The sequence below is a fragment of the Cyphomyrmex costatus genome, unplaced genomic scaffold, assembly GCF_001594065.2.
Source record: "Cyphomyrmex costatus isolate MS0001 unplaced genomic scaffold, Ccosl1.0 scaffold172, whole genome shotgun sequence".
In the NCBI taxonomy this organism is placed as follows: domain Eukaryota; kingdom Metazoa; phylum Arthropoda; class Insecta; order Hymenoptera; family Formicidae; genus Cyphomyrmex; species Cyphomyrmex costatus.
In genome coordinates, this window is record NW_017275737.1 from 1,092,413 (window position 1) to 1,109,514 (window position 17,102).

The following is a 17,102-nucleotide window of genomic DNA, read 5'->3' on the forward strand; positions in this document are numbered from 1 at the left end:
CTCTCTCTCTCTCTCTCTCTTCTTTTTCCTATATATCATTTTATTGTCACCTACTTTCGTGATTTCCGGAATAGCTAAAGACGAGATCCGATAAAATCTCGTAAAATTCTTACAAACTGTCAAGAACTTTGCGACTCATTATTTGCTCATCAAAAATGCAGTATGGATTATCTTAATGGATACTCATAAGAGAATCGCTTGCAGTGTTCCGGCAGAATTCTAGCACGCCTTTTTAATGGCAATATTAAAATTCAACGCTGAATATTTCAGAAATCAACCACGTGTGCTGAGAGTTACTTTCGATGCATATTATTCTTCCGTCTGACTAGTTTTTAGGCAAATTAGGTTTCTAGATGCTTTGATATTCTAGATAAATAAAATATTTATTTGCCGAACAGGTCTGATCAAAAAAGTTAAAAATAAAATAGTATTTTAATCAATGAATCGATTTGTCTTTAATAAAATTCATACTCGCTGCATAATTATATTAGATTAGTTACAAAATTTTTAAATAAAAATAAGGAATTAAAAACAGATAAAAATTCAATTTTTCAGGAAATTTAACACATATGAAAAAAAGATATTCAATAAAAATAACAAAATTTCTAATTAAAGTTTCAAATTTAGATTTTTTTTCCATCTAAAGTGTCTCTCAAATGTTCAATTCAATGTACACTCGATATTATGGATATGTTAAGTTAGCACCCCAACTATAGTACTCAGGAGTTCTGATTAGAGTTCCCACTTCCTTTTGACGAGACGAAGAGTTCCCTATAGTTAATAACAAGAGTTCCGCTCAATAAACATTTTTTTTACATTTTTTAAAAATGGGGTGCTAACTTTTTATCGAATTTCGAGGTGGAATAGTTCTGAGCGGCTTAATAGCTTCAATTTGCGATTGCCTAGAGTTCTTAATATGAAAAAAAATTTTCGAATATTAAAAAAAAATTAAAAATTTTTGAAAAATTAATTTTTAGATACAATAGTTCTGATGATAATTTCTGCTTCTTTTTGACGATACGAAGAGTTCTCTATGATTTTTAATGACATATGCGCTTAATAATTATTTTTTAATAATTTTTTAAAAATGGGGTGCTAACTTTTTAACGAAATTCAAGGTCGCATAGTTCTGATCAGCTTAACAGAAGTATTTTGTGAATATCTAGAGTTCTTGATACATAAAAAACATTTTTGAAGAGAATAATAAAGTTTAAAAAAGATAGTAAAAATCTTTGAAAATTTTTTTGAGAGTACCGAGTAGTTCTGAGTTGCGTTTCTTATAGTACTCGATGAGTTCTATCGAAAACTGTAAGGTGGGAAAGCGATTGGACCAACGGTTTATAAGATACAGCGACATTTGTCAGAAGATGAACAATTTTTTAAGTGAGTATACCTCGGAAACCGTTGGTCCAATCGCTTTGAGCCCTGATACATTTCGACAGAACTCGTCGAGGACCGTCCAGAACTCCGATCAGAACTACTCGGTACTCCCAAAAAATTTTCCGACGTGGGACTTGAAAAAAATTTTTGATCAAAAATTTTTTGGGAGTACCGAGTAGTTCTGTTTGAAGTTCTGGACAGTTCTCGGCGAGTTCTCTCGAAAAGTATCAGGGCTCAAAGCGATTAGACCAACGGTTTCTGAAATATACTTATTTAAAAATTGTATGATCTTACAAATTTAACAAATGTCGCTGTATCTTACAAACCGTTGGTCCAATCGCTTTTTCACCTGACAGTTTTCGATAGAACTCGTCGAGAACTATAAGAAACGCTACTCAGAACTACTCGGTACTCTCAAAAAAATTTTTAAAGATTTTTACTATTTTTTTTAAACTTTATTATTCTTCAAAAATATTTTTTATGTATCAAGAACTCTGGGTATTCACAAAATACTTCTGTTAAGCTGATTAGAACTATGCGACCTTGAATTTCGTTAAAAAGTTAGCACCCCATTTTTAAAAAATTATTAAAAAATGATTATTAAGCGCATATGTCATTAAAAATCATAGAGAACTCTTCGTATCGTCAAAAAGAAGCAGAAATTATCATCAGAACTATTGTATCTAAAAATTAATTTTTCAAAAATTTTTAATTTTTTTTTTAATATTTGAAAATTTTTTTTATATATCAGGAACTCTAGGCAATCGCAAATTGAAGCTATTAAGCAGCTCAGAACTATTTCACCTCGAAATTCGATAAAAAGTTAGTACCCCATTTTTAAAAAATATTTATTGAGCGGAACTCTTGTTATTAACTATAGGGAACTCTTCGTCTCGTCAAAAGGAAGTGGGAACTCTAATTAGAACTCCTGAGTACTATAGTTGGGGTGCTAACTTAACATACCCCGATATTACATCTTCAATAGCAAAGAAAGCAAAATTGAAAAAATTGTCGCAGATTGTAATAAATCTTTTTGCAATGCATGAGTACTCGGATATTCATATCGAATTTCAAATAATAAAAAATTTTGTACAAATATTATTACAATACTCTCTCTTCAAAAATATCATCTTTCGAACAATAAAAAACAATATTTTGTAAATTTTAGCATTTTTTGTTTTTATATTTTTAGTAAAAACCTTAAGAAATACAATACAACAATTTTACTGAAGTGTTACAAAATTTAGCTAAATACAAATTTAAAAATAATTTTGTGGGATCATTAAAATTATGATATATATAAGTATAAATATATTGCAAAAAATTTTGACATTCCAGCAACCATCTTGAGTTATCTTGAGCAACCATCTACATAATTATACTAATAAATTTTTAGATATTTTAATAAAATCGTTCTATATGGACGTAATAAAAAATTATGCATTAAGATGGGTTATACGTTAAAGAAAAATAAAATTACGGAACAATATAATATTAACCTCTAATATTTTTATATAATTATTTATATATTAACATCAGACTTTTAAGGCGGATCTTTCAATCAATTCAAAACAGATAAACTTTCTTAAACAAAAACTTAATGAATGAATATCTCTAACTCGGTCTTTCTCTGGCGCGCAAAGCAAAGCTTAAACGAAGACGAAGAGCACCTCTGTGGGATGTCTGGTGCAAGATACGTCTCTAGAGGATTTGCTAATCGAGAGGAAGAACAATCCAGGCACTGATTACGATTCCCCGAGCGAGACCGCACCGTTTGATGTTCGGTGTGGATTGAGGGTCAGAGCGAGGGCGGAAATTCGCGAATATCTTTTTTTCTTAGGCATGCGCGCGTGTGGGCGTCACGCCGTGACCGCCAGGGAGCACGTGATTTACGCACGCGAGTGAGGTCACGCGTGGCCGCGAGCGGGAAACGAAATTGGAGCCGATACGCTCCGTGTGAAAAAGCTACCGAAATAAACGGACGCGCGCGCGCGAGGACGAGAAACCGCCAATTAGACTTCTTCCTGGTACACGAAATTTATACCCAACCAGAAAAACGGCAATGATCCCGAGTATTAAAGTCAAAATTTATCAAATTAATTAATCAATTTAGTTATATAAAAAATAATGTAAGTAAACATTTTTTTAATATTATAAAGTAAATTTTATTTATTGTTTTCACCCTTTTTAAATAAGAAATAATTAAAATAAAAATTTTATATTAGAATTTTTAAAAAATTGCTGTAAAACTTAAAAATTAAAAGTGTAGTCTAAAGAAAATGTCAAATTGACCTCTTTCAAAAATTTCCTACAAAGATCATCTTTGTTCTATTGTTCATTCATTATGAAGAAACAAGAGAACGCGTGTAAAAATTTAAAAAAATAATTAGAAAAATTATAGACATTTACTTTGAGAATTTCCTTCATGTCAAAAAATGATTGCTATTTGTTAGCTATATGATCATGAATAGTTTGAAAAAAATTTCAATTTATAAGCATTCACGATTAATTTCTCACATCACTCAAAACAAATCTTACAGTGAGAAACAAAAAAATTATCATTTTCTTATTCGAAATATTTTTTTTCATTACCTAACTGAATTTTATCAATTTTTCTTTAAAATATCAATTTTTAAAGACTGTCAAAATATATACGGCAGAATAACAATTTACATGAATAAGCTCTTCACATATACATATAATAATTTTTCCAATTGAAAATGAATATTAATTCATGTTACGAAAATATTACTGAATATAAGGTCTATCATTTTCTATAAAAATTTTATTTTTTAATAATTGTATAATTTAATTTTCTAATAATTTAATAATTTTTATTTTTCATATAGCAATTTTTAATAATTAACGTGTGTATTCTTATATGAATAATTCTATCTATAATTGCTTCATTTTATTAGAAATGAAAGAAATGACTTCAGATCTTTTGAAACGTATAAGTTCTAGCGTGAGAAGCAAAAAAAGGAACATCCCTCAAGAAGAGAAAAAGTCTTCGACAAAAAGAGAAGAAAAGGCCAATTTGTTTAAAACAAGGAAAGTAAAGAAGACTGACCTTTGATTACCCGATACAAAAGCATTACGATATTAATTCGCCGGAAGTTTGTTCGACCGGAAGTCAACGGGTTTCTCCGGCAGGCCCGCCGGAAAGACGGAATTCGATTTACATCGTGACACGATTGCGCCGCGACTGATCCTCGTGTCAAGGCCGAACGATTAGATTACCGGACGTGCCTCCGACGTGCGTGACAATTAAACCGGCTAATTTATGAGCCACGAAAGTGTGCTCTACGCGTAGCAGACTTGTGACCTGCGATCCAGAGAGAATTAAGGGAGAATGGAGAGGATAATGTTCTGTTTTTCTGATTGATTCTGCCATTTTCAATTTACTTCTGCAAATGCATATATGTGTATATGTAAATAGCATTTGAAGAAATGAGCTAAAAATGATAGTGGCACATATCGGTATGTGCAGCATCGTATGTTTCATTAGGCTCTTAACACTCCTACCACCATAGCTTTTACTCACTCCAACAAGTACACCGAAAATGGCGACTTTCGATGAATCCGCTCCACTCTTCCTTGATTCTTTCTACTATGACCTAGTTCTTAGAAGGGAGAAAGATATTGGACTAATTCAAGTCGGCAAACAGGTCTGTTTGCGGAGTAATTAAACATGATTGATTGGATTTAAAAAAGTGGAGGTGATCTCCATGTGACCTTTAAAAAAATCATTACTTGTCCCCCTTCGAATTATACAACTTTTGTTTGGAACATTTTTCCTTACCGTGTTTAATTTTTGAGATATTTCAGTGTTTTATGTTGGATGCCCCACCCTCTCTCTCTCTCTCTCTCTCTCTCTCTCTCTCTCTCTCTTCTTTTTCCTATATATCATTTTATTGTCACCTACTTTCGTGATTTCCGGAATAGCTAAAGACGAGATCCGATAAAATCTCGTAAAATTCTTACAAACTGTCAAGAACTTTGCGACTCATTATTCGCTCATCAAAAATGCAGTATGGATTATCTTAATGGATACTCATAAGAGAATCGCTTGCAGTGTTCCGGTAGAATTCTAGCACGCCTTTTTAATGGCAATATTAAAATTCAACGCTGAATATTTCAGAAATCAATCACGTGTGCTGAGAGTTACTTTCGATGCATATTATTCTTCCGTCTGACTAGTTTTTAGGCAAATTAGGTTTCTAGATGCTTTGATATTCTAGATAAATGTGTATTATATATATATACATTGCTCTGCAAGAGAGGAAAATACAAACACCGCTTATGCTCATTTAAACTGATGTAGATTAACTTTAATCTCGGTTGAACTTCTTATCTTTCTCTAGTTCTGAGAATTAGAGTAAATTAAACCGAGATTAAAATTAATCTACATTGGTAGAAATATGAATATTAGAAGTCATTTTCATATATGCGCCTTATCACCGCTTTATTATCGCTTTGCACTGACGTCAAACCATTTGTGTTCGTAACAAAAAAAAAGAAAGTGAGAGGAAGAAGAGCTGCTTTTTCTCACACACGGAATCGTTTTAACTAAGTGCCTCGTCAAATGAATTTAAACGTCAGCTTTACGAGCAAGACGGATTTAAATGCCGTCATTATAAGCGATTTTACTCCTGAACATGTAAATATTTCGTAACGTCGCAATTTCAATAAACGAGAACGTAACAAAAGAATTAGGGAAAGTTAAAATTGATATGTGTATAATAAACAAGATTTCAGAGCGAACGTTTTATGTTTATTTCCATCAAATGTAACTTAACTTTAATGACCAAGAGATTTAACGTAATCTGTATCTTTTTCAAATTTTTACAACTAGAAAAAAATAAAAGATGAGTTAAATCAAGATTAAAGTTAGCCTACATTGACAAAAATAAAGATATTAATCTACGAAAATAAATAAATCAGAGAATAAACAAGAAATTAAATCAATTCATTCTATAAAAGAGACAAAAGATACAATTTCGCAACAAAGTTATCAATCAAATAAGAAAAATAATTTTATTTTTAATTAAAGCGGATCTTAGTGTTAATATTTATGCGAAAAGTTCAAATATTTTTCAGTTCTATATACTCCGATTATTTGATTTATTCTTATCAGTCTAAAATTTTACTTATAACGTTATCAACGTTTTTAGAAAATTACACTCTCATTGACGTCATTTCATTCGCGAGTGCTTCCTTGTTAACATTGAAGGTCTTCTTCTTTGAGGGCTCTCGCCTTGCGAAATTGTAGAAGAGGATCGACACGGCCAAAAAATTATGTCTTATCAAGAGTTATCGAAAAATGATAATGCAATGCCCGCGAAAATGGCGTAACCGGCCTAGGTACTGAACGTCTTCATCTACAACGCAAGAACGTGCGCCAAGATCAACGAACGTCCAAATTCGCGGAATAAACAAGAGAGATACATATACTCAATCTAAGTTGGCAATACTTAGAAAATATACAATTAAACAGCACCCGACTCGAAATATGTCCGCCTCGATCGAGTGGTTCTCCAGAACTCGGCCAACTCTATAGAACTCGAACGTCAAGTATCTGCGCAGAAACTTATTGCGCAAGATTTTGTAACTTTTGATTACAGCTTCTTAATAGTAAAATAGTAAATAGTATCATAAATTAAGCAGCAAAATAGTAAATTAAGAGATGTTATATTTCAATATATGCTATTAGTCTAACATATAATATAATACTTAAAATTTACATTTATTTAAATTATGTATAACGTAATCTACAAGATTCCTCTATTAACAGTATAACTGAATCCAATGCATTTCAATAAAATTGTTTAACATATTACGCATGCTCTGGCACTGACACTTCCACGTATTTTATTGATCTATTCATTTTTATTGCGATTACTGCGTACTTCCTATATTAAAGCATTTCCGCGATTCACCGTCGCACATACAATTACGATCGATTAGGAACGCCTTTCCTTCCTATTTATTCTTAAACCTGGCGTATATTTATTTAAGTCAGTCCAATTCGAGCTCCGGAACCAAAACGCAAAGCCACTGACGCAAAAAAATCAAAGCTGATTCTATTACTATAAATCGGAAATCTTAAGTTTTAATCCGTCTTAACTTAAATAGAGGATTATAACTTTTCGCATGTATAAGTTGTTAAGTATATAACGAGTCATTTAGTTTGATTAATAAAAAGGAATAAAGTTGAATTTAGACAATCTTAAGAAAATTGGTACTCTAAAGCAGCGTCTACAATGAGATTTTAAAGCCATAAAATTTAAGCTTTAAGCTTTAATCCGTAAAAAATTGACTAATCATAGTTGATTGTTTTCCAGATATTCGAATGTGATTGGTGAATTTCTTACAACTTAAGAATATAAAAACTTAAGTTTTATGTCTTATATAAAAGTTTATTGTATCTTTTAGTTGTAAAAGTTGATTGTTGGTCAACTTCACCGATTCACCGATAAGACTTAGGACTACCGACTATCGAATCGTAGAATCAGTAGACATGGATTCCATCCAAAGATCGATTTTGAAATCGATCTAAATCGTAACCGTGTGATTTAATTCATGAAAAAAAATTGGCAGTCAAAAATCAATTCTTAAAAAATAAATTTTTTAAACTTTTTTTTACTAATTACAGCTAAAGGCCTTGACATATAAAAAAACTTGAGACTTAAAACTTAAACAGTAAGAAAATCAACATGTTGGGATTTGCTTACGTTATATATATATATATAGTATTACGGTTCTACTGTGATTGATTAATTCGCTTAATCCTTAAGTCTTAAATTTTTCTTTTGTTTCATTTCTATGTGCCATGACTATAAGACTTTCGGCTACCGACTAATCGTAGAATAGAAAAAAAAATCAATTTTTTAACTAACTTGATTTAATGAAACCCAATGCTGGTGGAGGGGAATTTTAAAATAAACATGCGTTGTTATATATATATTATACATATTATCACGCTTGCTATCGAAGTCGAAATATCGATTCGATTTTTCGATTTTTGTTAATAAACGTCATTCAGACGCGTATCGATGCTATACAATCTTCGAAATTCTATCTAAATTGATTTTTTATGACGATGACTTTACGTTTTGGCTCCGGAGCTTAGATTGAATAAATTTGATTGAGATAAGTGTTTCCCAATCTGTGCCTTCCACGAGTTTCCTCGTGGACGATAAGCAAGTTTGAAAGTCGTGCTGCGGCTTACTTAACCTCATTGCGGGACTATTATGTCATGAATCAGGCATGAAGCTGCACTCACCTGCATGCTGTCGGCCGAGATAATCTCCCCGGAGAAGCGGTGCGCTAGCTCGATGCCCAACCGCGATTTTCCAGATCCGGTGGCTCCTAGAATCACCAAAATTGGTACTCGCGACATAGACACTTCCTTACTATCGACCATCGCAAGCGCGATATTAAGCACATGCGCAGTGATGCACATTCGGGTCTAAGGCGTACGGACACGCCGCGTTCGGCTCGACTCGGCTCGCTATGATTGAGCGCGATAGCGAGAGAATGTCTGTCCTTCGTTCTTTCACTGTCTCGCTCGCACTCGTTGCGCCGAAAGCTGCCGAACGCGAGAAGGACGGACATATCTCACTATCGCGCTCAGTCATGGAGAGTCCAGCTGAGCCGAGCGCGGCTTGCTCGAAGTCAGTTCGGACTCAAATGTATATTACTGCGCATGCGCCGCGAGCGCCCGCACATTCCGCTCAATACAACTCATCTGGCTCTACCGCGCAGATTCGAAGGAACAACGGAATGCGGACCGCGCGCTAGATTTCAAAACAATGGGAAACGAGAACGACGATGACGTAGATAGACGATTCCCTTGAACCTTTTGTACATGCCGAGTATGTAAGGTCATATTTTATATCACGTTTCTAGCAATGTAATTTAATTTTAAACTCGATTTAATTTTCTCTTTATTTTTTCTGATTTTAATGTCTATTGTTATTAACTTAAATTATTATTTTTAGTTTCGTGTGCGGTTTAACTTACTTTTGTATTTCTTTTTAAAATTAATCCACGTTGGTAGAAATGGATATTAGAATTAGAAAAGAATAAAAAGTAAGTTGAACCAATATTAGTTAATCTATATTAGCAGAAATGGACATTAAGCGACCAGGGATTATTACTTATAACTTCATTCGTAATTGTGTATATTTTTAACTCTTCGTAATCTTATGTCTTATTTATAACTTTATACATTAAACTACAACTATAATTTCATATAGATACTAAAAATAATAAGTTAGAGATAATAAGCTAGAGACTATTATATGTACATATAATGCGCGCTTTAAGTCTAAAAAATTCCTTAAAGTCTAAAATAATTACTTAAAAATTTAAAAATAAAAAAATAGTTTATACAAGTGTCGCAAATACATTTGTTGTTTTTAAATTTAATTCTTTTACTTTATATTTTAATTTATTTAACGCAAATTTAAATTCGTGAAAAACAATAAAATATCAAAAAAACATATATAAAGCACAAATAAGCAAAAAAGTGTTATCTTTTGGTTGATTATTATCAGACACTATTTAAAACTATTTAAAATTTCAAGAATGTTTCTTTTCTGAGAATTCGTAATTCGTTTTCAAAAAAAATCGAGGGTTTTGAAAATTAACAAAATATTAGAATAAAATTAAAAACTTAGCAATCCCCCCCGAAGCAAATAAAATATAAAATTTTACTTGCAAGAAGAACTATAATTTTATTATTGTAGTTTTTCCATTCTATTATATATATATATATATATATATATATATGCGCGTTTGTGTATTATAATACATAAAAATTATATGCAAAGTTATGTAAATATTAAATTATTTGTTTCTGCTTTATTAAGTAATTGTAGCTTTTGTTTCTTATTAACTTATTTTCGTAAACATTATTATTTAACTACGTTGTTATGACACGAAAATAGTAAAATATCGATAATAAATATTTTTATGTATAATATTTTACGAATTGGTCTCATGCATTATAATTAATACATGCTGTTGTAAAATATTAATAGTTATATATGTTCTAAAAAATATTTTATTATGTTTAAATAATGAGTAAATGCACAATAACTACATTATGTTTAACCTTCACAAGTTTTTTTTCAGAAAGTCTTAAAAGTGTCTGTAAAACGTTTTTTTCTTTAGTAACTCTTATAATGACATCTTATAAAAAAGGTCTTTAAAATATCTTTTAGGATATCTTACATAATCACACAATTGTCAGCATTCGTTAATCAATTTATAATTAGAAAATAGAAACGCAACTTATAGAGAGCAAGAAATAAAATTTATTCTACTTACTTGTTAAAGAAAATTGTATGTGTAAAAGAATTCTAATAATTAGATAATAAATTCAAAAATAAAATCTCGATATATTTGCTTAATAGCCTTGCTAAACTTTTGTGTCCAGTTTTTTTAATTGTAACCTTACAAAAATCTAACTAGCTAATATAATACTGAAAGACAGTAATTAATTGCTTATTTTAAGTATTGAAAATACTATTGTTCAATGCTTTTAGTATTTTAAATAAGTAATTGATTACTGTCTTTTAATATCAATTGGCTAGTATTATATTTTTATATAAAGGTATTGAAACAATGAGACCAAAGCTTACGTAAACTTTTTGCATATATCTGTTACTCGAATTATTCGTATAGTACAACTCTTCGTGGCAAACAAGTTACGATGATGACGCAACCATTTCTACAAATAGCATCTGTTCGTGACGCAATAAACAGTTAAATATTAGAGGTATTTCGTGATATTATTCGAGTTATATTGATAAAAAAAATAAAATCTGCGTAAGAAAAATATTTATTAATATTAAAACGTTAAGTAATATATATGCGACAAAGAACAAACTCTACAAAATCGCCATGTGTCAGTAAATTGCACATACCGCATGATCCAAAGACAGATGAAATTTAATTAATATATTTAAAACATTTGCAACAAGTAGTATACACAGTATGGTAGCACAATTTCGGATAAGCAGTCGGTCTCTATTATTCCAATCTAAAGCTATATGAATTTGTGAACATGACCTAAGTTAATGAAATTCTAAATATAATCACTGGCATCGACTCTTCACTTTGGCTTTTGACTTATACTATTTCAAGTCATAACTATCAACATTTATGAGACATTAAACAGCATATGTCTTGTATATCAATATACAAAACATATGCTGTTCAGTATATCGTTTTTTAAAAATCTATTCTTAATTGTTCTTTTTATTCGTTTTCTCAATTTTTAAATCCTTTTTAAGAAAAATTTCATGTATCGTCTAATTTTTTCAATTCAAAATTTTGCATTTAAACATTTTAAGTAGTAAATAAAACGATTTAAAAAGATCCGTTTTATATTAATATTAAAACTAAAAATACTAAAGTTTTAAGAAACATTTTTTTTTTAAATCGATATATGATATAGAAATGTATCATTCACATTATGATAGGAAAGTTTATCATTTTGCTCGTATAGACGTGAGAATTATTTTCATTATTCGTAATAAATTCACTAAACAAAGTAGTGTTTATCGTTCTATATGCGTTCGTATGATTACATTTAAAATCGGCATAGACGAAATCACGTGCGAAATGATGCAAACAACTGGATACATCTGTGTGCGATGCAATATATGTATATGTGCGCATCCCGACACGTGTGTCGAATGCAATGAACGTCATTCCCGAGTTAAATGATTACACCATTTGAAAGCCTACATTTCGCGGAAATATCAATGGCGCCAATGATATTCATTTCCATCAACCGATGAATAGTGCAAATGTGTAAGAAGCTCTTAGTACGAGTGTAAATAATGTTACTATGTTATCGATATACATTTTTCATGTTACGATACTCGAATGATCATTCACATAGTATTTGAAATGATAGCGATAGAGAAATTACTGACAGTGCAAGAATATTTTTAACAAGTAATTTAGCGAATTATTTTCATTTCATTTTCTTATTGTTTTAAATTAACAAAAATTAATGCACTTTTTAAACATTTTTTTTTTTAACTTTTTAACTGTTTAATATATTTTTTTTTATAATTCTATGCTTCCTAAATAATTATTTTGCATATAATCTGAAGCATAATGTAATTTTAACCGCTTATTAAATTTCATGTCAGCAAGTGATGTTGTAATGTAGAATTAATGTATAATATTTAATGAATACTCATTATATGTGTATAATATAACATAATACGTTACTGTGCGTGTATATATGAGAGATAGAATATTCAAATGTAAGGCAGCATTTGTTCTATATGACACAACCGTTTTCAATCCATTAAACGGCTGCATTAATTAAGCACTGGTAAATCATGTGCAAAACCTATCAACAAAAGTACATCGTGATAGCATTTTTCCGTTAATTCTCATTACTAATTGCAAATAATAAAAAATTAAAGTATAGTTAAAAAGCTACATTATTTATGTCATATAGTAACATGTCAAAGTTATTAATAAATCAAATAATCCTTCTCCCAAAAAATTTTATATACATATGTATGATTAATTTTCTTTAATTATAAAAGTATTTTATTAACAATTACATAGTGTCTATGCATTTGTGTAAATCATTTCTGTATCAATTTGCTATTGTCACTTGCTAAATTAAAAATGATCACTTTTAATAAAAGTAAATGATGTTAAATCTCCGTTGAGGTATTTAATTCTTCTAATGGTACGTTCAATATTTTTTTATGCAAAATCAAGAGTTTCATACAAAGTTTAGATTTTACGAAAGCGTGCATTTCTATTTAAGTAATAAAGTACATTCGCAGACAGTGCATAATTACAGTGTAGTGAAACATTCAAGCGGAAGTATTCACGATCGGCGACAGATAATTAAATATCTCGATGAACTAAACTTTTTCTGGGCCACGTTATTGTATTCTCTATGACAATGACGACAATTGAATTATCATACTGATTATAGTATAATTTTTGTATCGTTCGTTGTACAACGGACATAACGTATAATCAGGCGGCATAAACAAATTTGACGGCAGTTTGCAGTTGACAAAAGAAAAGTGGAACGTATACGAAACGCGGTATACTGGCAAGTAAAAAGATTAATAATCCTCGCAAAAGTATCTAAAAATTTTGCTGTAGATGCAAATTTGAAAATAATTTTATTTGAACTATTCTATATATATATATATATAATGCTTAAACTGGTTGCTAAAATGAATTAAAACTTTTCATCATCAATGCTTAAGTGTTTTATATAATTATGTTTGTTCTTGAAAACGACTATAAAATTATATAATTGTTTCCTTGGAGATAATCATACATTTTTTTTATATATAACAAAAATAATAATTATTATTATATATAACGTTATACACGGAAGGAAAGGTTTTACTAAAGTATTTAAAAATGTAGCTAAATATAGATCTGAAAATAATTTTGTTAGGCAAAAAATTATATAGAACGCTCAAACTGATTAATAGAACGTTAAAATTTTGTATATTGCTCTTATTACGTTTGAGATTACTACATAAATATTTTGATAATTCTAGAAAATTATTTTCAGATATGTGCCTAGCTAAATTTTTAGATGTTTTGACAAAATTATTCTTTCCGTGTAACAGTAGTAACGATAAAAGAAAGCTCCTAATCATAATTATTTTATCATGCAATTATAGCCATAAATATCAGACACTTTTCTCTGTGTACGATATTGCACAAACGTCAACGCAAAAAGTTCACACTCGACGCAACCGTTCTCGCGTTAAATTGGCAATTAATAAGAACGCGAATTAACGTCAGTGTAACGCGAATATGACCACCGGCATGCAACCCCGATGTAATCCAACGCGCGGCATAAGCTGTGAAGCGGAATGCCGACGTAACAGAAAACGTGATACGAATGCAACACGCGTGTATCAACCTAATGCCTAATGCAACGCAACGCGGATGCGATGGAGAACGAGGTGAGGAACATTGGTGTTCCGATTTTTGTTGTTTAACGTAATGCGTTAACGTAAATGTTATTGCCATGCAAATTTGATGTAATGTAGTGCGGCCTATAGAGGGTGCAGCGTGAATATAACATAATGAAACATAGTGCAACGAAGTGTGACGAATAATAAGTTGTTACATTGTAATAATTGTCACTTTAAGTTACGAGTTCAATGTACATTGAAAGTTTAATTAATTCTACGTGCGCTATGTTCCATTTTGTACCATTTTCGAACTATTGCTCTCTATTACTTCAAAAGTGACACAACTAAACATGAAGTAATTTTTTTATTTATTACAAACATAAATTATTACAAAGTTACTATAAATAATATACGTAAACATTAGCCTATCAATTAAAAGTAATTATCAATTAACTTAAAGAAAGTTATCAAAATTATCCCTTAAAGCGTAATTTAAAAAGTATTAACTGAAATTAAAGAGTAATTTTTAGGTTTTCTTTTAAAAAGTTATAAAATAAAAACGAAAAAGATGATATTTATTAATTATGATAAAAATATATTTCTTGTAGGTATTATATTATTTGATTATATAGTCAATAATTTTTTGTCAAGTTAAAAAATAACTTTTCCTTTTTGTAGAAAATTTAATTTTTTGAATTGCATCACTTTTAAAATAAATGGAGAATGATATGATGATCTTAAAGATATCGATTCCTACCGAACATTTTAAAGTTACGTTTCAAATCCGACAACAGCGCGTAGTTTTTCTAGAACTGAAAAATATACATTTAAAATTCACGTAGAAATACGTATGTTACGAGTATTAGGCACCAAGTCCTAATTTCGTCCATCTATATATATTATTATATATTGAGCGTTTTATACTTACTTATTTTATTTATATTTTTTAGGAGGAAGATCTTCCTTAATCCGGTGGACCAAAGTGAAGGGATTTGATCTATGTGAAAACAGTAAAAGTTGAAAACAGTAAAAATCTCCTCTTTTTATCTACATGGCTTAAGAGGGAGGTCCTGGTACACGGCAGGTCATCTCTTCGCGAGTCCTTCTCCTCAAACATTTTTATTCGTATATTGATCTCGTCTGATTTATTATTAATACATGTCTCTTTTAAAAATGCATATCGCTTTTCTTAGTTATACATATATTGATCGGCAATAGAGTGAAATCATTCTTTTTATATTGATTTTTTAGAAGTTGTAAGTTATAATTTATAATAAATAAAATACATTTTATTATTTTACGGATTAAAGATTTATTTTTAGTAAATTTTTAAGCAAATCTCATATTGGACTAACTCGAGGTTCATCTCATCAATATTTTTTTTTTAATAGTTTTTTGTAATTTTTCGGTTGATACTAATTGAATAAGTGGACTTACAGGATGAAGGACAGGTACGATGAAGAAGGGAAGAAAAAACACGATAAAATTAAATGTTATATTATATGTATTTATAAAGAAATTCAAAATATAAATGTCAAGGAACTTGTCTGACCCTTTTCTTAAGAATGAAAAATAAACATTATCGTTATTCTCTATACTACTACACTTTCCTAGTAACAAAATCTGCATATGCAGCGCAAATATTGCTCTCATTGCAAGTTTGCCATTTAACTAACAACTTAGCTGGCATACAATGTCAAAAAATCGATGAGTTCATCCAACCATCGGTAGTCTATTTTTTGTTAGTCACATTTGGAACATTTAAATCTTCGCTTAATCGTGCTTATACGTATAATTATTCTTCGTGATTTGCCGGTGATGGAAGGATGAGCCTCCTTTTAGATACTTTTAAGTACAACACAAAAAGAATTACATTTTGTCTCTAATATTCTTTGAAATTAACAAGAAAAAGATTATTCAGACAGAGCAATATACAGACAAGTTCTTTTTACATACGATTCTCGTATAAAAAAAGAGACGCGCGGAGGCAACTATAAATTGCCTGTTTTAAGGCTATTGTATGTGTGTATATAAATATATGTATTTATACATATATATTATACACACATTATGCAAATAGTAAATATAGAAGTATAAATATTATTTCTAAAGTAATTCTTTTCATGCTATTAACCTCTGGTATAAATATTACTCTGTTTCATTTCATCTCTATTGTACAATATATATAATATATTCTTATAGTTTGTAGTCTTGACTCCGCTTCATTATAGTATATAAATATCTGTACATATAGGTATTATAATATAATTGTACGAGGTTTATTTTTAGGCTGCCGTAGCGACTCGGTGACGGTCCCATTAGGAATGGAAGGGAATTCGAAATAGGAAATCGTCGTAGAGAAGCTCGTCTCTGTCGTTTTTTCTTTATTTGTATATAATTCAACAATCTTCGAGGTACAATGAACGTCGTTGCTTCGTCTCACTTCGCATGATATTCTAAACTTATACGCACGCAATCGTGAAACAATATTTGCAAATAATATCGTCGTTAATAATACAGGGTCGACAGTTCCAACATAATATTTACATATACATGTGCAATATAGACGAACTTAAAACTGAAAAGAAACACTTCGAAAGTTCTCAGCTTTTCTTAATTCTCGCATTTTCGAATTTCTCCTTCTACAAGTAATAATAATTCATAATTAATTATCCAACAAAATCACAAAAAGATCACCATATAAAAATGTAATTTTAAAATTATAAAATGTGTGCGCGATAATATTGAATATTTTCGTTACAATCCTGTCTCGCTCAAAAACTC

At 30.2% G+C, this 17,102-nt stretch overlaps 1 protein-coding gene across 1 annotated transcript in view; it reads right to left on the bottom strand.

Annotated features, from left to right (window-relative positions):
• LOC108772002 (tRNA dimethylallyltransferase, mitochondrial) overlaps window positions 1–8,806 on the bottom strand; it is a 119,501-nt gene extending 110,695 nt beyond the window's left edge. Inside the window, exon 1 of the mRNA XM_018537436.1 lies at window positions 8,666–8,806. Coding sequence (XP_018392938.1) covers window positions 8,666–8,806 — 141 coding nt within the window. The remainder of the gene's footprint in view (window positions 1–8,665) is intronic.
• Window positions 8,807–17,102: the final 8,296 nt, after the last annotated feature.